The sequence below is a fragment of the Otolemur garnettii genome, unplaced genomic scaffold, assembly GCF_000181295.1.
Source record: "Otolemur garnettii isolate 467f Iridium unplaced genomic scaffold, OtoGar3 scaffold00007, whole genome shotgun sequence".
NCBI lineage: Eukaryota > Metazoa > Chordata > Mammalia > Primates > Galagidae > Otolemur > Otolemur garnettii.
Window position 1 is genome coordinate 14,219,043 of NW_003852402.1, and position 22,230 is coordinate 14,241,272.

The 22,230-nt window shown below is 48.1% G+C and overlaps 1 protein-coding gene across 1 annotated transcript in view; it reads left to right on the forward strand.

Moving 5' to 3' along the window:
* LOC100966203 (synapsin-3) overlaps positions 1 to 22,230 on the forward strand; it is a 70,752-nt gene that overhangs the window by 32,040 nt on the left and 16,482 nt on the right. Inside the window, exons 2-4 of the mRNA XM_023509294.1 lie at positions 12,610 to 12,752; positions 17,779 to 17,853; positions 21,467 to 21,569. Coding sequence (XP_023365062.1) covers positions 12,610 to 12,752; positions 17,779 to 17,853; positions 21,467 to 21,569 — 321 coding nt within the window. The remainder of the gene's footprint in view (positions 1 to 12,609; positions 12,753 to 17,778; positions 17,854 to 21,466; positions 21,570 to 22,230) is intronic.

Below are 22,230 nucleotides of genomic sequence, written 5' to 3' on the forward strand. Positions count from 1 at the left end.
TTGATTTCATACCATTTACGGGGAGGGATCTTGGCCCCTTTCCCTGTGTTCACCTCTAAGGGGAAATCGGATGGCCTCCTCTTCAAGCATGAGTCCCCCTGTTGGCCCTCAGTTGCCTTAAGACGATGTCAAGGCTCAGTGTTCTCTTAAGACTTGTGAGTCTCTTTCAGCATCAGCCTCAGGGCGGTTGTACCTCCCTCCTCAGTGCCTATACTCTCTTCCCCCAGCAATTCCCCAGGAATGGCCCCTTCATTCATTCCTTCAGCAAATATTTATGGAGGGCCTACCCTGTGCCAAGCCCTATGCCGGGTGTCAGGGACATAAAGAGGAATAATAATGATAGTTATAACATTTATTGAATGCTTGTGATGAGCCAAGCACTCTTTCAGACCATTTCCATGTAGTACCTCATTGAAAACTCAACAACAATCCAATGTTTAAGTTGTCCACATTTTGCTGATGAGGAAAATGAGCTGCAGAAGGATTAAGTAACTTCCCCAAGGCCATGCAGTGATGGAGCTGGTATTTAAACTTTCATTCTTAAGCACTCTTGTTATATTGCCTCCCTAGCAAGGCAGAGGACCCCCTGTTCCTAAGGCTTACATGGTAGTGGAGAGCAGTAACAACAAATTTGTTAACAGACAAGTAGTCCCAGATAGTCAAAGGTGGGAAGAATAACAACAATAACAATAATAATAATAATAATAAACAAGGGTAATTCAGTAAAGTCTTCCCAGAGCCAACAGGGAGGAGTCACCACAGTCATCAGGCTATTGGAAAAGACTTTGCTAAGGGATCATCTGGTCTGAAATCTGAAGAAACCAGTGATGGGAGAGTATCAGAAAAATTGCTCCAAGCAGAGGGGATGGCAAGTGCAAAGGCACTGAGGCAGGGACATTTTTGGCTGAGTGCAAAAGAGACATGGTCAGAACCCAGGTTCTGGTGAAGGATCCTGCTTTCCAACCTGCCTGTAAACAGTGGAAGCTGCCTTTGGAGCATCAAAAAATACAGATGCTGTGGCCCTCCTCCAGAGATGTTGAGGAAATCAATGTGACACTTGGCTTGGGCAAGACATGTTTTAAAAGGAGATGATTACAGTGTCTGGGAAGGGTTAATGTCGGTGTGGTCCAGAGTTGTATCAATGGAGGTGGCAATGTCTCTCTTTGAACTGCTGCTGCCCCATGTAAGTGGCTCTGAGCTGGCCTTTCTCCCACACAGCCCACATGTAAACTATGGAAAGTACTTGCTTTCCAAGCCTGGACAAACTCTGGGTGGCAGACCAAGCCCAAGGCTGACACGTACCTGCCAATGCCATGGGAGGCATCACAACCTCACTGGCTGTCCCACAGAGTCTCATTGCAGGCACATCAGGAGTGTGGATTAAGCTGGCACAACTTTTTCCTAAGAAACTGTCATTTCCAAAATCTTCTCTAATCTCCAGCATCCTGACCTTATCTCAATCAACACGGGTGAGCCTACCAGGTCTTGGCCATAACAGTCAAAGCACTCTCCCTTACATTATTGTATTCATAGGAGATTTCCAGAAAAGAACAAAGAAATTTAACCCCAGGAGGCTTGGGGTACAGAATAAGACAGAGATTTATTTTTTCCCAGATATCTTTTTTATAGCTGTGATCTTTTTTGCCATGTATGTATATTATTAGTTTTTCAAATAAAAAAGAAAACTGTAAAAAATGATGAAAGTGATCATTGGACAGTGTTTTAGTGGCCATTTGCAAACTGTTTTCTTTGAATCATGCTCTAGGGAGAGGGTATGAGGACACGAGATGCTTTGGACTGAATTGCGTCCCCTCAAAATTGGTATGTTAAAGCCCTAACCCCGAGTGTGATGGTATTTGGAGACCAGGCTTCTGGGAGGTAATTAGGGTTAGATAAGGTCCCTATGGTGGGGTCCTCATGATGGGATGAGTGACCTTATAAGAAGAGACAGCAGAGAGCTTGCTCACACTCTGTCTTTGCCATATAAGTACACAGCAAGAAGGATGCTGTCTGCAAGCCAAGGAGAGAGCCCTCCCCAGGGTGTGAGCATGTCAGCGCCCTGACTTCCCAGCCTCTAGAACTGTGAGAAATAAATGTCTGTTGCTTAAGCCCCCCAGTCTACTATATTTTGATACAGCAGCCCAAGCAGATAAGGACACAAGCCTACACTAAGGGATATTTTAACAAATATCCAGACATCAGAGAGCATTGTTGAGGCTGACATTTGTCAGGAGAAGGTCATACAATTTCATTAGAATGGTAATTCTCTGAGGCACCAAGTTCCTTTTCCTCTTAGAGAGACTGAATTCTGTTACTGACCAAAATTTCCTTTCCTTCAGGGGTCACACAAAACAGGCGTCACACCCCTAGCCAGACATTACCATAAGCACTTTTAACCTCATTCTAAGTACTTATTTTATTTACGTCCTGGCCCTCATTTGTCTTTCTCCTTTAGTCTTGCTTGTTTTCAACCTTTCATTATCAAAATTTTCAAATATATACAAAAGAAGAGCAAATGGCAAACTGGAATCCCGTGTACCCATCACTCAACTTCACCCATTATCCACTGATGGTCAAGTTTGTTTTACACACACCTCCACACTTCCTCTCAGCACTATCATATTTTTTTAATGTGAGATCTAATTCTCATATGATAAAATTCACCCCTCTAAAGTGCATAATTCAGTGGAGTTTCTTTAGTATATTTACAAGGTGAAGCCATCACCCCTACTTAATTCCAAGACATTTCTGCGGCCCATACCCATTAGCAGTCACTGCCCGGCCTCCTTCCCCTGAGTCTTGTCAACTGCTCCTCCACTTCCTGTCACTGTGGATCCCTGGAATATTTTAAAGCAAATCCTGAATATCATATCATTTCACCCCATCAATATTTCAGTCTCTTTTTTCTTTAACATAGTCAAATATCATTATTATACCTAAAACCTTAATAATTCCCTAATATCATCTAAAATACACTCACTGTTCAATAACCCTCTGTTCATTGATTCATTCTCGTAGGCAAACAGGGCCTTCAGATTCACGTGGTTCATATGGCATAAGTCTCTCTTGATCTATAACAGTTCCTTTTCCTCTGCTTTTTTTTTCCTTGTCATTTACTTATCCACGGGGAGGTCATTTGTCCTGTAATTTCCTGCATTCTAAGTTGTACCCATGGCAGTTCCATGGTGTTCCTCTATCACCTGCATTCCCTATAAACTGGTAGTTAGATGCAGAGATTCGCTTTGATTCAGATTCTGGATTTGGGCAAGAATACTTCCCTTAGGTGCTGCTGTGTGTGTTTCTCTTGCTTGGTATCTGAAGCCACGAGCATATTTGGTGGTCTCTCTTTCAAGGTGATAAGACTGATGGGTGAGTTCAAGCGTTGTCCGCCTGATCCGCACATCAATGGACTTCCCCACCAGCCTTGTCCCAGGGGGTTGACATTGTTCACCATTGCCTGGGTCTGTTACTGCATTTGAGGTTACAGAAGGGTAAGGTTCTAGTTCTCTTACTCCTGCATTTATTAGCTGGAATTCATCAAAAAAGAATATTGCTTCCTCTATTTGCTCATTTTTCAGAGTAATGAGATAGCGTCTTAGCATCCTCCAACGATGTCCAATGACGTTTTGTCACTGATTATTAACAATTTGATTTACTGTATCTCAATCCATGGAAGTCGTTATTCTTTCTGATACTCAAATGATGCCATCTAATGGGATCCCTCTCAAGTTGACGTATGAGTCCTCTTGGCATGAGGGTTTTTCTGTTTCTAGCATGATAAGATGTCCCAAGCTCATCTTTCACATCTCCTGACTCAAAACTGGAATCAGCCCTCCCCCCAAGGAGCCCTGGTAGCCTGTCAGTAAAACAATGGCTTTTAGAGACCACAATCTGAATGCTAAATATGTTCATTGCTATTTTGTTAGCCATTCCTTCTAACATTTTGGGAGGACACGGGGAAAAATATGTATATGTTTTTAATAGAAAAATACATCGTAAATTCATCTTGATATTTTGAATATAAACTTTAGAGATGTTGAACAGAAATTTTACATAATTTCTTTGACTTAAAATTGTACCTCTTTTATACATAAAAATCCTGGGTCTGAATAACATTAACATTATTACTATATAATGTTTTAAAATAGCGATCCTGTTATTATTAGTAACAAACTGAATAGAAGTTTATATTTACTAGAAGGGTTTTTTTTTTTAATTCTTTGGCTGTTTTCCACTAAGGATGTATAGTTGCTGTTATGTTAGGGTTTTTAATGTGGTTAAATAAATATTTCTAGAACATCTACCTCTACCAGCTGCCAATTATTGATCAGACTGTTAAGAATACAAATTCTAGTGGGAAGGACAGTCAAGTAAGTACTTAATATATTATGACCTGTGAGTTATAGGCAATAGTGAAAATTAAATCATCCAAGAAACTGGAATAGCACAGAGATTCATAGGTTCAGCGTCCTGCTGCAAAGTCACTTGAAATCCTACTTCTCAGTGCATTTAAGCCACCAGCTTTGAGAGATTCTTAGACTGAGTCACTGTATCTTGTTTTCTACTTTGGGGAAGTTTTTTTCTCAGCTTGATTCATTGTGTTATGTAACCACATTTGCATGGCTCCAAAGTCACAATTATAAAAACAAGTCACATACAGAGAGGTCCGACTGCCATCCAGGCCACCCCCCTCTTCGTCCCTGGCTGTAGGTAACTGTTCTCATTTGGTTTTTGTTTTATCCCTTCGTTGCATTTTTTTAAGCAAATGTATACATTCCCCACATAAAAATTCTTGATAAATGCTTACATATTATTCTGACTGTTCTTCACCTGGCCTTTCTCGCTACATTGCAGAATATAGACGGCTCTGTGGAAGGGGACAGAGAGCCTCCTCGTTCTCCTCTCTGGGGGCAGAGCAATCAATCCCCTATGTGCACAGACCACTGATGCACTTATGCAGCCCGTCCCCTGCTGGTGGACATGCAGGCCAGCAGGCAATGCACCACCCTGGTAGCAGCCTGCGCTGCATACCTTATCCCAGATGTCCTCTCTGGTCAGAGGACCAGCCCAACACCCTCCTAGTTCCATCCACAGCTCCAGGCCACCTGGCCCTTTCTGCAGAGTCTCTACCATCATCTGGTCCTCCAGGGTTTATGATGGAAGCTGTAAGCCTGAGAGTGTTTCCAACTCACAGGGATGGGGTTTTAAATATACTATATAAATATACTATATATATAGTATATACTATATACTATACTCAATATATATATTGAGACAGAGTCTCACTATTGCCCTTGGGTTGAGTGTCATGGCATCATCATGGCTCACAGCAACTTCTACTCTTGGACTCAAACAATCCTCCTGCTTCAGCCTCCTAAGTAGCTGGGACTACAGGCTCCAGTCACAACACCTGGCTATTTTTGTTTTTAGAGACAGGGTCTCACTCTTGCCCAGGCTGGTCTTCAACTCCTGAGCTCAAGCAATCCACCCACCTCAGCCTTCCAAAGTGCTAGGATCACAGGAATTAGCCACCGCACCTGGCCAGCATAAAAATATAAATAATTTAAATGCTCATTTTTGGTCCCTAACCTGTGGCCCAGTATCTGGCACCTGGCAAGAGCTCAATAACTATAGAATGGATAAGTGAATGAATGAATGGAATCATCATCTAAGCCTCAGATGAATGGCCATCTGGCCCAGTCACTGGTTTAGTCTGTAAATGTTTTATAAACAACTAATATGTTCCAGAACCTCTGCGATGAGCTGAATAAGCCTTGTGCTACTCTATAGACCACAGAAGAGATATGGAGGTTGGATGATCATACAGGAGATAGACTTGTAGCTGGATGAATAATTGTGTTTTTAAGAAGTGTTGATTGGTGGTTCAGTGTCAGCAAAGAATCCCAACAATTATCCAACTAAAGAAAACCAACTTTTACTGAGTACCTAAGAGAGCTAGTCACTGTGCTAGGCTGGTCCTTTGATATTCATTATAATTTCATTTAAAAATTATAACAATCTTCAAGGTGACCGTTGGCACATTTAACAGATAAAGAAATTGAAGTTCTAGAAGTAGCTTAACTAAGATGAGATAGCTAGAACCAGAGGTAGGAAGGGTCCTCCAAAGTCAGGAGTGACATAGGGTTACGAGGGGTCACTAACAGGCCAGATGGCAGAGCCAGTGTTGGAAGGCAGAAAGGCAGACACGAGCAGGAGGGCCGACCATGTGAAGTCCTCCTCTGGGAGCTGTGGATTATCAGGATCTTGTGTTTAAAAATGACCTGGACAAGCTCCAAATGGATCTTAGAAAAGCTAACATTGTGCTAAGCTGAATTCATAAAAGTAAGATAATTAACAGGCTCAGAACTCCATTTGGATAAGAATCATAAACATTCTGTTCCCTGTTGTATCCCCAGCCCAGCATCTGGAGGAAACAGTGGGTAATTATTTGGATATAATGGGCATTCAATGCATACCTGTAAACACTTACAGGTATACTTATCCAATCATTAAATGAATTTATTGAGCACCTGTTCTTCCCTGGGTACTGTTATAGGTGTTGAGAATCCAGCTGTACCCTTGCAGAGCTTACATTCCAGGGGGGTGGCCCGGAAGAAAGACAATAAGCAAACAGATGATGGCGTGAGTGGTGGTGCTCAGGGGAAAAATAAATCAGGGTGAGGTGGGTGAGGATGGCTGGATGGGAAGGATGACCTCAGCTGGGGTGATCAAGAAGATAGCTCTGAGACAAGGTGCTGGAGGAGAGGCCTGGATGAAGGGAGGAAGTGAGCCATGTGGGTGGGGGAACAGCAAGTGCAAAGGCCCTGAGGCAGGAACAAGCCTGACGCAATCAGGAGAGATGGCGCAGACAGTCTTTTCTGACTGTCTCTGCTGGTCAGAGGTCAGAAAAGTACTTTGTAGAATTCTGGGTACCACATGGTTTAAGAGATTGTCAAATGAGAGCATGTCAAGATAGTTAAGGGTCTAAAACCCACTCATACTAGCAGCGGGTTAAGGAGAGAGTGACTTATGCACACCTGCGTGGCTCCCTTCAAGAGAATGAAGAGCAGACACAAGGCAGAGGGCTAAGGCAGGGGATGATGGAGACCGCTCACTCATTCTTGGTGTGGTATACAGTAGAACAAGTTAGAGACTCTTGAAAGAGTAATGAGCTGCCTAGCCCAGTAGTGAGCTCCCTGTTACTGGAGATAATCAAGCAAATAATGCATGATCTACCGAGGATGTGGCTGACTTTCCCATCCCAGGTGGGAACTGGGAATGGGACACCTCTCAGCATCCCATTCGGAAGGTTCTGAATTGTGTCCCAACCCCTCTCTCCGGTCTCTCTGCCTCTGTTTCCACTCAGGTCAGAGCACAGGTGTCCACAAGCCATGAGAAAGGGTCAGCAGCTCAGAACACAGGAGGGAGAGAGTGTGAGAAGCTGGGTGGGAATCCTGCTAGGGGAGAAGCCCGGAGAGGCAGAGAGGGAGCCATGCAGAGGGAAAGGGAAGCAGGAGAGAGAGAGAGAGAGAAGGCAGCAGGAGGGAAAGGAGAGAACGACAAGAAAAAACTAAGCAGAAAAAATGAAGGAGGAAGAGACAAAAGAGGGAGGCTGACTGCTAAGAGCGAGAGGAAAGGGGTAAGAGAGAAGGCAAAGGAGTGAGGGAGAGAGGCAGGTGAGAAAGGAGGAGGAGAGAGAGCGAGGGAGGGAGAGGAGAGGGGAGGAGCCAGAGAGTGGGGAGGAAGAGGTGAGGGAGGCAGGGGGTTGTGGGCCTGAGTCCTCAGCAGCCCCAGCAGCCCACCCATCACAGCTTCCAGGGCAGCACATGGGGCATCTTGAATCACAGCTCATTTAGGATTTCCTGTTTTCAGCTGGTCTTTGTGAACCCTTGAAGGGGGTTCCAGACAGTAAATAAAGTAGATTGCCAAGACTCCCTGCCCAGGCCAGCAGCTGTGTCCCCATCCTCACACAGCTGTACCCCGGGTCCCCTCACCCCACCTACACTCTCTGCACTGAGACCACCCCAGAATCCCCTCCAGTGCCCACCCACTCAGGATCCAGACCACCTGCCCACTTCTCCAGGGTCCCAAACTTTATCCATTTTTCAAGGACTCACCACGATGGAAACTGAAACCCTCTGAGAATGTAGCATCCAGCCTGGGCATTCACGGAATTCACCCTCTAAAAGATGTTCCCCTGAAACACATTTTCTTTGCTTCTTTCTGAGGTCTTTTATTCTCTTCCATTTTCCTGCTCTCCTCTCAAGTTCAAGGAGGCTCCGTGAAGACCTGCCTTAAATTCAATCCAGCAAACAGGTGCTGGGCTTCAGCTGCATGCCAGGCACCAGTGTCACAACTGAGAACAAGACTCCCTGCCTGTCCTTGAATCTAATAGAGACAGGAGAGCAGCTGAGTGTTATGGAGCCCAGGAGTTATGTATCTGAGATGCCCTCTGTAAGGAATAGAATATAAAGTTGTTAGGAACATTAGGTCAGGGCCTTTCTTGAGGGTTTGAAAGGGCCCAGGTAAGAGAGTCCTGGGTCACGTGCTCACTCTTGGAGAGGGTAGGATGGACCCTTCATCCCAAACCACCCAAACTAAGACAGGAAGAGCGCGTTCCCAGGGGAGGTGGGGCTGACCCTGCTTCATGAAACCACTGGGTCTACACTTTCTCTCTTTGGTCTACACTGTGAAAGAATCCATGATGCATTCAACAAAAATTTACTTCGGGCTTGTATAATCACTGGGATAAAGGCCAGCTGCCATAGCAAAGACTTAAAATGGCTTGAGCCAGACAGAACTTTCTTTCTCACTTAATGGTCTAACCAAAAGCAGCCAAGGTCAGGTGTGGAACCACCTCAGGGTCAAGTACTTGGCCTTCTCTGTCTTGTTAATCATCTGACCCTGGTGTGCTGTGCTCAGCCACATGGTCAAAGATGGTCTATGTCCCAGCCAGTGGGAAGAGGAAAGGGAGAGGTGAATGTGGGTCTGAGTCCACGCCCACCAGACCCAGTGGTAGATCCTTGAATGTGAAGCTCTCTCTGTCCCTCCAACAGTATGGCCTAGAAGTTCATACCCTCTTCTGCTTTCATCCTGTTGATCAAAACGTGACCATACAGCCATACAGAGATGCCGGGGAGGTGGAGGTATAAAGGCCGTGAAGTTCATTCTGGGTGGTCATGCGCCCCCCACATCAGGGCGTATCATGACTGTGGATGAAGAAGAGAATGGTACTTTGGCCTGTGTCTGGGACACTAACGTGCAAGAGAACTTCTGATTCTTTCCAAAGCCACCAGGGACAGAATTGTGAATTAGATGAGCTCTTATTCCATTCTCTCATTTTGGTAACTCCAACCGCCTCAACCTTACCCCAAATGTTGGCTGAGGATGAAACCCTAAGACTATCAAAGGAGCATTGGAAAAAGAGGAGGCAGTAAAGAGTGAGAAGAAGTTACCAGAAAGAAAGGGAAAGAACTGAGATAGAATATGATCTGGAAACCAAATTTGCAAGAGTTTACCAATTTCAGACTCTGCCAAGTGCCCAAGCAGGATGACGGCTGGGGAAACTCTGGGAGGTTCACCAGGGAGGAGGCCCGGGGGACCTCTGCCAAACCATCTTCCATGGAATGGTGAGGAGTGAAGCCTGAGTGGGACAAGAGAATGTAGATACAGGGAGTGGTGGGTAACTGAGCTTCTGAAAAGCGGGACCATTTTGAGAAGAATGGTGGATCCTTGATCACATTAATCCAAAGGATAAGGAATCCATGAAAAGCAAGAGACTAAAACTACATAGCAGAAGTATAGTTTGGCTGCTTTTACAAAACCCAGACAAGAGTGGCTTAAACAAGATTAAAGTTTCTTTCTCTCTCATGTAAGAGGCTGATAAGGGCTCTACAGTATTAGATCCAGGTTCTTTCTGTCTTTCTAGACTCAGCCATCCTCAATATGCACCTCATATCTCATGGCCCAGGATGGCTGCAGCTGCTCCTGCTCTCACCACCATGTCCACATTCCACCCACAGGGAAGAAGGAAAAGGGGGAAAGAGTCCCTTCATCTTCAGGGCCCCCCTAAAGGCTACTGACATCATGGCTACTCTGTTTTCATTGGCCAGAACGTGAAGACCTGGCCACATCTTCCTGTAAAGGAGGCCAGAGCAAAGGAATCTCTAGCAGAAGAGACAAGGTGCCCCTAAAACTTAGAGGTCCCATTGCCAAAGAAAGTGTGGACAGCCAGCAGTCAGACCTAGAACAAAGGGAGGAGGCACACTGCTGCCACCGCAGCTGGAAGAAGTGGGAAATCTAAAGAGTGTGCAGAAGGATGGAAACAGGGAAACCTTACAGGGTCACCTTTATTTCCTCTGGTTAGTGGAACTCAGAGTCCTCACTGAGGTTGAGGCCCTCACCAAGCCCCTGTCTGGGTTGACACTGCATCCACTAAGGAAGAACAGCAGGCAGGCACCTGCAGATACCCAGAGAGGTTCTGGGAAAAGCTGTGCCTTGGGGCTCCAGAGGTTCATTCCCAGCTCTGAGCTCAGCTGTTTTCGGGCCTTGGACAAGTCAAGAAATCTCAGGTTCCACATTTGTTAAGTGACCACTTAACAGTGACCACCTGCCTGCTTAACAGTCCTGTTTTGGGTGCCACAGAGGACAGTGAAGACCCTTTGTAAATGGTGCAATTGGGAAAAATGTGGTTGGCAGAAGGGAGTTGGTAGGGCAGCACTGTGACTTGAAGGGCAAGCAGAAGAGGGCCGGGAGGGAGGTCATAGGATATGAAAACCAGGAGGGTGCGGTCCTGAGAACCAACCCCACCCTTACCACCCTCCTACACCAACCACCCAGCACTGCTCCTCCACGGGGATCTGGGCTCTGCCTGCCTCTGGCCTAGCACAGAACCCCTTCAGTATCTGAGTGAGTGTGACAGGAGAGGGGGAGCCAATTCTGAACAAGCAGGGCCCCCATGGCCAGCAGGAGGGAGCAGCCAGCCCAGCTGTCTACAGCCGCTGGAGTCAGCTCTGTTCCATCTCGAGATCACTATCACAGAGCCTTGGCCTCATCCCTGCCCTTGGCCTTGGAAGCGCTCCTATGACCTCTTCCCAACCCTAGGACACCGCCCCTTGTTCCTGGCCTCAACTCAGTAAACAGTGTGACTTTCTCCCCCAGGCCTTCAGCCCAGCAAAGCTAGCCTCTCCAGTTGTGCACATACACACACCCTGTGTACACACACACACTGCATGCACACACCTTGCATGCACACACACACTTCATGCATGCACATACACCCTGAATGCACACACACGCACTGCAAGCGCACACACAGTGCATGCCTACACACTGCAAGCACACACACAGTGCAAGCACACATATTGCAAGTACACACACACTGCAAGCACACACACAATGCATCCACACACAGGTGCTAGATGCTACACGCCACATGTGCAACACACACACTACACATCATACATATATTCACCACAAACTGAATACCACACACATATATACCACATAAACACACAAAAATATACCACATGTACACACACCACAAATATACAAAAAACATACCACACACACCACAGAAACACACAGAAACACACCATAGACACAACATACATTACACATGCAAACACACCATGCACATATACCACAAACCACTACACATACCACACACGCCCCACACACACATAGACACCACACGATGCATACCACACACGCACCTCCTACAAACTCCACACACACCCCTGCACGGACACATGCACACTCCACACACGTCCACACCCCCTTCTTTCTAGCCGTCTCTCTGGGTCCCATATCACACCCCTCCATTCAGTCCTCTGCACAACTGCTTGAGCGGTTTTTCTAAAACCCAAATTAAGCCACTTTATTTAAACTCCTCTCCCTCTTCCAAGGCCTTTCCCAAACATTCAGGCTAAGATCCTAGCCTAGTGATTTTCATCCAGTGTGCTGTGAGGTGATCTTAGGTGTGCCATGAAAACGTTTAAAGATCATTAATTACATTATTTTCCAGAGAAGTTCAAAGCACAGTAAGTCTATTCCTTTTTCTACTTTTTTTTTTTGATCAACATAATTTAAGTGTGCCCCAGATATTTAACTATAGGCTCAAGTGTGCTATGAGATTAAAAAAAAAAAAAAAAAAAAGTTGAAAAACACTGTCCTAGCCCCTTCTCAAAGCGGTCATGGCCCTCTGTGATCTGTTTGCTGCCATCCTGTCCAGTGGCCTCCCTCAGCCCATCTGTCCCTCCTGCCCTGCCCCCACCACAGGGGTCCTCAGGCCCCAGCCTGTGCAGCCTTTCGCCCCTCCATGCTCCGCCACTCACTCCATCTGAAACTCATATTCATTCTTCCAAACCCCGTGCAATGCTCCTCTGGTCTATAAACATCTCCTGACAGCGCAAGTGGAATTGCCCCCTTCCTCTTCTGTGCCTCGTGTGGGTGTGCAGTGGAATGATTGGTTTCCATGACTGTCTCTGCAGCCAGCAGGTGACCCTCCCAAAGGTATCCATCCCTGTATGTGGGGCAGGCAGTCCTGGCTTGGGATAGGCTCGGTGGAGCTGGGTGGGTGGCCCTCACCCCCCTCACTCTCCCTTACAGATCAAAGTGGAAAACCAGCATGACTACCAGGACATCACCAGCGTAGTGGCCATGGCCAAAACCTACGCCACCACTGAGGCCTTCATCGATTCCAAGTACGACATCCGCATCCAGAAAATCGGATCCAACTACAAGGCTTACATGTGAGTCCCTGGGGCAGGAGCTGGGAGGGGAGTGTGGGAGGGATGGAGGTTACAGGTGCACGTCTGGCTGCTGCCTCCTCCCCCAAGGGCAGTGACCTCCCTGGGCACATCCCTAGTCTCCCTTTCCTCCTCTCTGCCTTGCCTGTTTACAGCTTATCCCCCAGTAGAAGGGCTATTTTCCCAGAGAAAGAAAGGCCCTAGGCATGTTTGGGGGAACTGCAAGTATACACAGGATATCTGTCTTAGGAGTCAAGACCGAAAGATAAATTTGGAGACAAATCAAGGAGTCCTTTGAATGCCTTGCTGAGAGGATTTGGGTTTTCTTCTGTTCTCTTTTAAGCAGAGAAGTGGTGTGATCTGATATTTATTTATAAAAGACTCTGAGGCTGTAGGCTACAAAGGGATTTCTCTGGAGCCGAGGAGACCAGTCAGGAAGCTACATCAGATCTCTCGGGCTGCAAGCAACAGAAACCCATGTCTGATTGCTTTCATGGGATTTTTTAGGTGAATTTATCAGAAAACCATAAATGATCAGAAACTTAAAAGAATCAAGCCTGGCTAGAGGCCTGTGGCTCAAGCAGCTCAGGCACCAGCCATATACACCTGAGCTGGCGGGTTCAAATCCAGCCTGGGCCCGCCAAACAACAATGACTGCTGCAACTAAAAAATAGCTGGGCGTTGCGGTGCCTGTAGTCCCAGCTACTTGGGAGGCAGAGGCAGGAGAATCGCTTGAGCCTAGGCGTTGGAAGTTGCTGTGAGCTGTGATGCCACAGCACTCTATTCAGGACCACAGCTTGAAGCTCTGTCTCAAAAAAAAAAAAAAAAAAAAACCTAAGACAAAAAAAGAAGAAGAAAACCAAACCACCCCCCCTTTCCCTGGACTAAATTATCAATTTTAAAAATATTAGGAGCCAGGGCAGCCCCAGGAATCTAAGTCACCAAAAATAATAATAAACCATCTTCATGGCACCCTTGCTGATAAATGGACCTGCCCTAATCATTTTCAAAATTGTGGTTCCACGGAACAGTGCTCATCAGTCCTACTTTGGTCACACACTTATTGATTAGAGACAGGCAGAAAATCAGTATGGAGAGTCCCCCTACAAAGGCATGCGGTGTGGGCCAGCTCAGGCCTCAGTGGAAACAGAGGCAGGTGTTGTATCTGAAGGAAAAGGGATTGAATGTGAGGCAGGACGCCCTAGAGGTGGTTCAGCCAAGGATGATTACAACAGGGGGTGGTTACAAGGATGAGTGGGTGTTCTGGAAGAGGTGGACCGTCTTACTCCTTGGAGGGGATTTATCTGCCCCAAGGGCTCTCTGTCACGCCCCTTGCAATGTTGTTATTAGTTCCACTTGAAATGATGAGGTCACAGAGGACCAACCTTCAAGGACTTCATGGAGCACTGACCGTGTGCCTGGCTCCCTGTGGGAGGACCACCATCCCTGGGCAGTTGGAAGGTGTCTCTGGGAGGCAACTGATGCTCTAGGACAGGACTGGCAAACCACAGCCACAGGCCAAATCCAGCTGCCACCAAGCTCTGTAAAATAAAGTTGTGTTGGGCACAGCCCTGCACATCTGTTTATGTCTTCCTGTGGTTGCTTTTGCACTACCCGACTTGCCTCAACCAAGGGTCAGCAAACTTGTTCTGTAAAGAGCCAGCTGGTAATGTTAAGCTTGACGGGCTCCCTAGTCTCTGTCACAACGACTGTACTCTGCCACAGCCCGAGAAACTGGGAGAGATGCAGGCAAGTTGACCTCAAAGAAAATATTCCCAGGAAAGGGACGGAGCCAGTTCTCAAGGGAAGACTCTGCCCCATCTTGTCAATCACCCTCTTCCTCCTGTGAGCCGGCCAGACCTGTCACTCCTCTCAGATGGGCTGGTGGTGATAAGATTGCCTCCCCTTGCCGCTCTGAGTGGTGGCCCATTCCGGTGCGTTCCTGAGGCCCCCAGCGACCATCAGGATATCATTTCCCTCCTCCCTTCACTGTGACAGTTCCACTTGACATTGACAACACCTTGTCCCAGATTCTCTTCTCGAGGATTACCTCACTGCTGCATTCCTTATGCTGAGCCTCTCTGGCCCGACAGCTTCCAATTTGTCATTAGTTACGGCGTTTCCTGGACTCTGGGCTGGCCCACATCCAAGGGAGGGGTTTGGTGTCCAACCTCACTGTAGAATGTCCCTGACCATTTAAACTTCTCTTTGGCCTACGCCTGGCCCTGCACTGGAGCCTTTGTGCTGGCTGCTACTGGAATGTCATTCTTACTAGGTCCTCGCAGAGACATCAAGGAAATATACAGGTATATCCTTACCTGTGTGTACACTATATCCATAATTATTTACATATACACATATATATATCTCCATCTATTCCTATAGGAAGCTAAACAGAGTCATAATAACATCTCTAACTTGGATGCAGTAGCACACGGTTCATTTCTGCCTTCCCTGACTGCTAATCTCCAACCTCCCATGCCCCCATCTGCACCCATTTACTCACTGTCCCAGCCCAGGATCTGTGCAGTCTCAGAACTGTTAACCAGTGGCCCAGTGCTTCTATGTGGTTCCTTTGCCTTTAGTCAGGTGAAAGAATACATGATGCATTCAACAAAAATCGAAGACAATTTCTGTGTCCCCCAGAAATTCATATATTGAAATCCTAGCCCTCGAGATGATGGTATTAGGAAGTGGGGCCTTTGGGAGGGGATTGGATGGTGAGGGCAGAGTCCTCAGGAATGGGGCTAGTGCCCTTACAAAAGAGTCCCCAAAGAGCTCCCTTGTCCCTTCCACCGTGTGAGATTCAGCAAGAAGGTGCCATCTATGACCTGGAAATAAGCCCTCACCAGACTGAATCTGCCACACACTTGATCTTGGACTTCCCAGCCTCCAAAACTGCGAGAAATCAATTTCTGCTGTTGATAGTGCCCTAGCCTGTGTATTTTGTTAGAGCAGTCCAAACAGACTGAGATAACTCAACACAGGTAGATACTTTCATCCTAGTCTATGTTGCAGCCTATAGTGTGGTGGCTCCATTACACTCAGAATAACCCACCCCTTCCCCCATGCCTGCGAGGGGCTCGGTGGGCTGGGCTCTGCCACGGAGTGTCATGTTTAAGTGAAGGGAGTTTTGTAAGATAGGGTTTGGTGGCTTCTGCCACCAAATGGGAATGATAATAATAACAATAATGCCTGTCTCATTAGGTTTTGTGAGGCTAAAATCAGCCAACACTTATAAAGCCCTTAGACGCAGGTCCCAGACATGGAGAGCACTCATCAACTGTCAGCTCTCACTGCCCCCTTCTCTGGGAAGGGAGACAACTGGTTTGCATTGCTGCTGCTTCTGCCCTTGGGACACTTTCTTTCCTTGTCTCCACTTAACCAATAATAATAGTAGCACCAATTGTGCCATAGGATTTATGGGAATATTTCCTTCAATCCGCACAATACCTGACAAGCCTGTTACTAGAACTGTTCCCATTTACCACTGAGGAAATAAAGACTCAGAGATGCTGCCCAAGAGCCAAACTCACATCTGCCTGATTTTAGTCAGTTCTTAGCTTCTCTTACCGTAATACAGAACCCGCTATACCAAATCCTACTTGTCCTCTGGGGTCCATCACAGCGGCCGCCTTCGAGGGTCACATTGTATGACTCCGGTTTCTCGTTCGCGCCCAGAGCCCTTCACTCCTCACGTCCACTACTAACCTACCATGTCTGTCCTCTGCTTTTAGGCTGGCCCACCATTCTGGGTGGGGAGCAGCCTGAGCAGGGGGTCATCTCCGCATGCTCTGACTAAGCCGATACCCCAGATGGAGGGTGGACCTGTGAGAATCTCCAACTATAACTGAACCAAGCTAAACTGAACTGCCATAGCGCTTAGCAGTGGGGCTGTGCTCCTTAGGAATTAAGGCTCTGAATGGCCCCTATCTGTTCTCAGCATTTAGATGCTTGTTTTTCTGTCTTACAAGGACTTATTTTTGTATCGATTTCTCTTCCCAGTTCACCCTTTAACCTCAACCACATGCCTTCCCTTGACCTTAAAACAAATAGGTTTGTCTTTGCTTAAACTCATTCTGTCTTTGCTGAATCCAGATGTCCCTTTGGGGATAGTCTGTTGAGATTTTAACCCCAACATACATTGTCCCCACCCAGTAGGTAGATACTGGACGCCCATTACATACCAGGCCCCATTGGATACTGGGAACCTATTACAGGCCAGGTGTCACTGCACACCGAGTGTACAGGGTGTGAAGTCAAACGTGGCTCCTACCCTTAGCTTTCCCCTCCATCAGGGAAGAGAGGACACTAAAGCAATCATAAGTGAGATGGGCACTGTGAAGTTCATTGTCAGGTGTAGTCCAGGGGGTCTACTCTAGTTGGGAAGGTGCCCTCTCAGAAAGTCAGGCTTCAAATGAAACCAAAAGGATGAGGAGGACTTGGGGAGGTAAATACGAGACAAAGACTGTCTGTGGCAAAGGGAAGAAGGCACATGGAGGCCACTCCACAGGGAAGGAGCACTAGAAAGGAGGTCAGTTGTTGCTGGAGCAGCAAAGGCAAAGGGAAGGAAGGAGGATGGTGGGGCAGGAAGGGGCCGGACGGCCTTCCTCCTCTTCACAATGGAAAAGTACGCATGTCTCGCTAAGGATCATTTTTTCTATATTTGAGGGCCTGAAAAATTCCAGAACCACCATCGGCTACACTGCCCTAGTTCTCCTCAAAAACTGGAGTCCAACCAAAGTCTGGGGGATTTCATCTAATAATATAGGCATTCTTAAAATTTAATCTGTAAATGTCAAAGATGGCTTAGGAAATAATACACAAGATCTGACAAATAAATAAAGCAGTCACATAAAGGGAAATAAATAAGAAAATATAGCTGAGGTCCATGTGTGTAACTAAGAACACATGCCATAATTGAGCCAGATATTTTACTCAGAGCCTCCTCACAGCCAAAGCAAAGAAAGAAATCAGATCAGTGACAGAATCCTCTCATACCCTCCGTGTGTTATCTGTTCCGATACAGGAGAACCTCTATATCTGGCAACTGGAAGGCCAACACAGGATCTGCCATGCTGGAGCAGGTGGCCATGACGGAGAGGTAAGAGACAGAAGAGATATTATTGGGAGGGGCCCTGGCCATGGGGGGTGCTGAGGGGGAAATGCAACAAGGAGCCCTGTAAAGGCGGCCACCTCATGCTGTACCCAGTGCTCCCCACTCAGAGAGAGCACTTTCCTAGGCATGACCGCCTTTACTGCCTACCACAATCTACAGGGTAGGTATTAAAATAATCCCATTTACAGATGAGAGAAGAAAGCTCGGAGAGGGGAAGTGATTTGTCTAGGGTGACAAAGCTGATTAATGACAGCGCTGAGAGTATGACCCTGATGTCTTGACTCTACGTCTAGCGATCTTTCCGGCCCAGCTGCTTTAGGAAAATAACAGCACTCACCACCCTGGCAGCTGCAAGGAAGCATCCTTATTGAGGAAGCAGGGGTGTTGGAGGGTCCCCTTCCCCTCTCAGACTTACTTCCTCTGTAAGAATGGGGAGAGGCTGACTTCCCACAAAGCATGCGTTTCAGGGGTGCACTTGGGTCTTTCTCCCTGAGACACTGCTGTGTGCCAGCCTCCTTGAGAAAGCACTAAGTCACTTGGTCTCAGGGCCAGCCACACACACGTTCTTGCCTGCCTGCTAGTGCTTCTACCTGCATGCCTGCAATAATAGTGGACACACGTGGACACAGCACGGGCTGCATGGCCAGAAAGTTCTATTCAGTGAACATTTATTGAGCACCTACTGCATGCCATGTTGTACTGAGCACCAAAAGGATGAAAATATTCCACGGTTTCCTCTAAGAATTATGTATCAGTTACAAGTGTCACAATATAAATCAGATTGAATTGTACAAAAAGATTTACTGGCTGGTGTCACTGAAAAGGGTACAGTGGCAGGTGAGGCTTTAGGACTCCTTCTCTATCCTGGCTCTCCTTCTCTTTGCCATAATTCGAAAAGCCTCTCTCAAATGGCGGCCTATGGTGTCCCTGGGATTCTAGCCTCACGGTGCCAGGAGAAAGAAAGTTCCTTTTTCCCAACCTTTTCAACCAAAGCCTGGAGTTGAGCTGTATTTGCTGATTGGCCTAGCTTAGGTCACATGACCATCCCTGAACCAATCGCTATGGCCTGGGAAGCGTCAAAGCAGTTATTGGACAGACCTGTCTGTGCCAGGTCTCCACCCCCTGTAGTAAAACAGAGGGTGACCTTGAGTACTTTAATAGTCCTGAACTCCACGCTTAACAAAGGCAATAGTACCCAGGTCAGGGTGCAGCTGAGGGGGCTGAGTGAGGGAGGGATGTGCAGAACCTAAGCCAGCGGCAGCCCAAGGCAGGGAGGACACTTCCCCTTCCCATCAACCTCCGGAGCAGCTGCTCTCATTAACCTGAGAACACCCCACACACTCACACCCAGCACTCCAGTCTCACAGAGATTGTGTTCACCACCTGGCATGAGACAGTCATGGCCCTCTTCTCCATGGGAGCTGCTCACGATGTCCCCAGTAGCCCAGCATCTCCAGGGCTTTGCTCAGTCCCAGGCCACGTGGGCCATTCCCCCAGGAATCTACCACGGACTGAGTCTGTTCACTGGAATCTGGAGTTGGATAGGATATAGGTTTAGAAGCTGAGTAGCCATTTTTGCAGTCATGGCCAGAACTTCGGGGCCTGAACAGAGCTCCTCAGGGGCAAAGTCCACATAGGGACCCATAAACAGACCCCTCCATCCACCTGGCTCACCTGCCTGCCAAATAGCCTGACCAGCAGGCAGAGCCAGTGCTAGTCCCACCTGGCTGCAGGGGACCAGGACTCTATCCTCCAGAGTCTCCCACACTGCTCCACCCTTACAGCCCATTCCTGGACACTGCGGTGCCTGTGCTTTGCAGGGTACAACCAGCACGTGACCCAGAAGTTCATCATCTGCAAATAGCCTCTGAAACCAGTTGCTTCCAATCCTAGTCCCAGACTTCCAACTTCCATTGAGAAGAAACCAGATTTGTGATGCATCTCAGGGCACCACTCTCCCTAAGCATGTAGTGCCCACAAATCAGCCCTTGGTGCTGAATACAAGGACACCAATCAATCGGGAAGTCCAGGGGACTCCGAGAACTCCAAGGACCAAGGAGGTTCCCAAATGTGGCTACCCATCAGAATCACTTGGGATGCTTTTAAAAATTACAGAAATTATCCTAACATAGGGTGGAGCCCCCAAATCTGGCTATTTATTTGTGCATTTGTTTAACCCTCCTAGTGATTCTGATGTCCAAACCAAAATCGGACCTAGGTCTTTCCATTTGACAGATTAGGAAACAGAGGCTGCAAGAAGGATAGGCCCCCTAAAATTATCAAGGAATTAATAGCAAGAATGTAGGTCCCTGGTCTCCCATTCTGAGTGAGGACAGGCCAGATGCATTCAGAATAGGGTGGCCTGGAATCCAGAGTTGGGAATTCCTAGAATCTTGAGTCAGATAGGGTCTGGGTTCAGAAGGTGCACAATGATTTATTAGTCACACTGAGCCTCCATTTCTTCATCAGTAAAATGGGTTAAGACTTTCCTGATAAAGTTGTGATGGGATTAGGAAGAACGAAGAGTCAATCCCCCCCGCCCCCCACTGAGCAGAGAGAGCTCAGTGGGTGTGAGTTTCCATCCTTCCTTTTACTTCTCTGATCTCACGTGCTCCTCACTACAGCTGCTTGAGAACACTGCGCTAGGAGCCCCGAGAGAGCTAAGTAATCCTGGCTCTGACTGTCTTGCTGTGACGTGGGGAAGCCCCTCTCCCTCTCTAGGCTGTTTATGAGTAAGATGAGAGATGAGTTCTAAGAGCTCTCCAGCCAGGATCCCTCCTTATCCCAGCCCTTAGGGCTCACAGACACAAAGAGATCTGAGAGCAGGCGAGCCCCCGGTGACCCTGGAGAGTGGGGGAAGAAGCAAGAACATAGACACAAAGTCCCCTGTGACTCCCAAATCCAGCCCACAAGGGGAGCCAAGTGCAAGCTGGGAAGATTTCTCCGGATACAACCATCCCCTTGTTGCAGGGTCAAAGTCCAGCCTTGAGATCTGTCCCCAGCAAAGCAAACTGGCCTTGCAGCCATCAAGTAGCTGGAAAGGGAACAAAAGCCACAGGGCCAGAGGGCCAGGCCCCTGGGCCAGGCGGGAGCAGCCTGCCAGGCTCCCCAGCCGGCCTGCCCCAGGCTTGGGGAGAATGTGCCCTTTGTCCCCCACCAGGTCTGGTCTGGCCAGGGCTCTGGCACTTGGGGGCATCCTGGGAGGGCTTTCTGGAGCCCCTTCAAGCAGCTTTCCCCAGGGAAAGGGCTGCAGGATGGCTGGGTGTCCAGGATAGCTCCGGTGGGTGGGATAAGCTCCCATGGCTGTCGGGCCCTCAGGGTCCTGTGGGTGGGGGATCCCATTCTCTCTCTCCCTCCTCCTTCGTCTCTCCTCTGTCCCCCTCTTTCCTGTTCTTTCTCTGGGCCTCTCTCCCACTGCCCACCTCTGTCCCTGCCTCCCTCTCTCCCACTGTCTCTCTGTCTCTCTCTCTCTCTCCATCTCTATCTGGGTGCATGTGTGTCGCTGTCCCTCCCTGCCTGTTTTTCTGTATGTGTCTCCCCCTCTCTCCCTGTGTGTCCCCTTCCTCGCTTCCTTGCTGTTCATCTATCCATCCTGCAGGTACAGGCTATGGGTGGACAGCTGCTCGGAAATGTTCGGCGGCCTGGACATCTGTGCCGTCAAGGCCGTCCACAGCAAGGATGGCAGAGATTACATCATTGAGGTGAGGGGCATGCTGGCAGGCGTGCGGGAGGGAGGGAATGCAGGCATGGGCTCCAGTAGGTCAGCTGGGTCCTGGGTCCTGTCCTGGGCTCAAGCAGCCTGAGTCTCAGTGGGTGGCTTCAGGAGGCTCCTCCCCCACAGCCCTCACGCCCCTCCCAGGCTGCCACAAAAGCCTTCCTGCCCTGGGGCAAAAGTTCAGGGCAAGGGGTTTAACAACTTTCCCTAACCTGCAGGCTTAAAGGTAGGGGGAAGAGTATTTGGCAGGATTCCGTCCAGTTGGGCCCCTTCTGTTTCCTCACTGTCACCGTGCAGAAACTCCATCACTTGTTCACGCAACAAATATGAACTATGGGTTCCATGGGCAAGCATGGGTGTGGCTCTGGGGGTGCAGCTGGACACAGCAGACATGGGGTTTGCAGGCTGGCAGGGAAGAGGGCGCTAAGCAAAGGCAGGTGCTGAGGGCTGAGGGCGAGGACCCAGGTGTGCAGGGGTGTGACCGGAGGGAAAGATGGAGGGAACTATCACTAGGAGAGAGGCCGGCAGGGGGCTGTGGGTCAGAATCTCTCTCAAGACCCTCCTTCAGCCCGTGCCTCTCCCAGGCCCACAAGCTCCTCTGTGACTCCCCCATGTTCCTCATGGTCCCTAGATACTCCTCTTCCCTC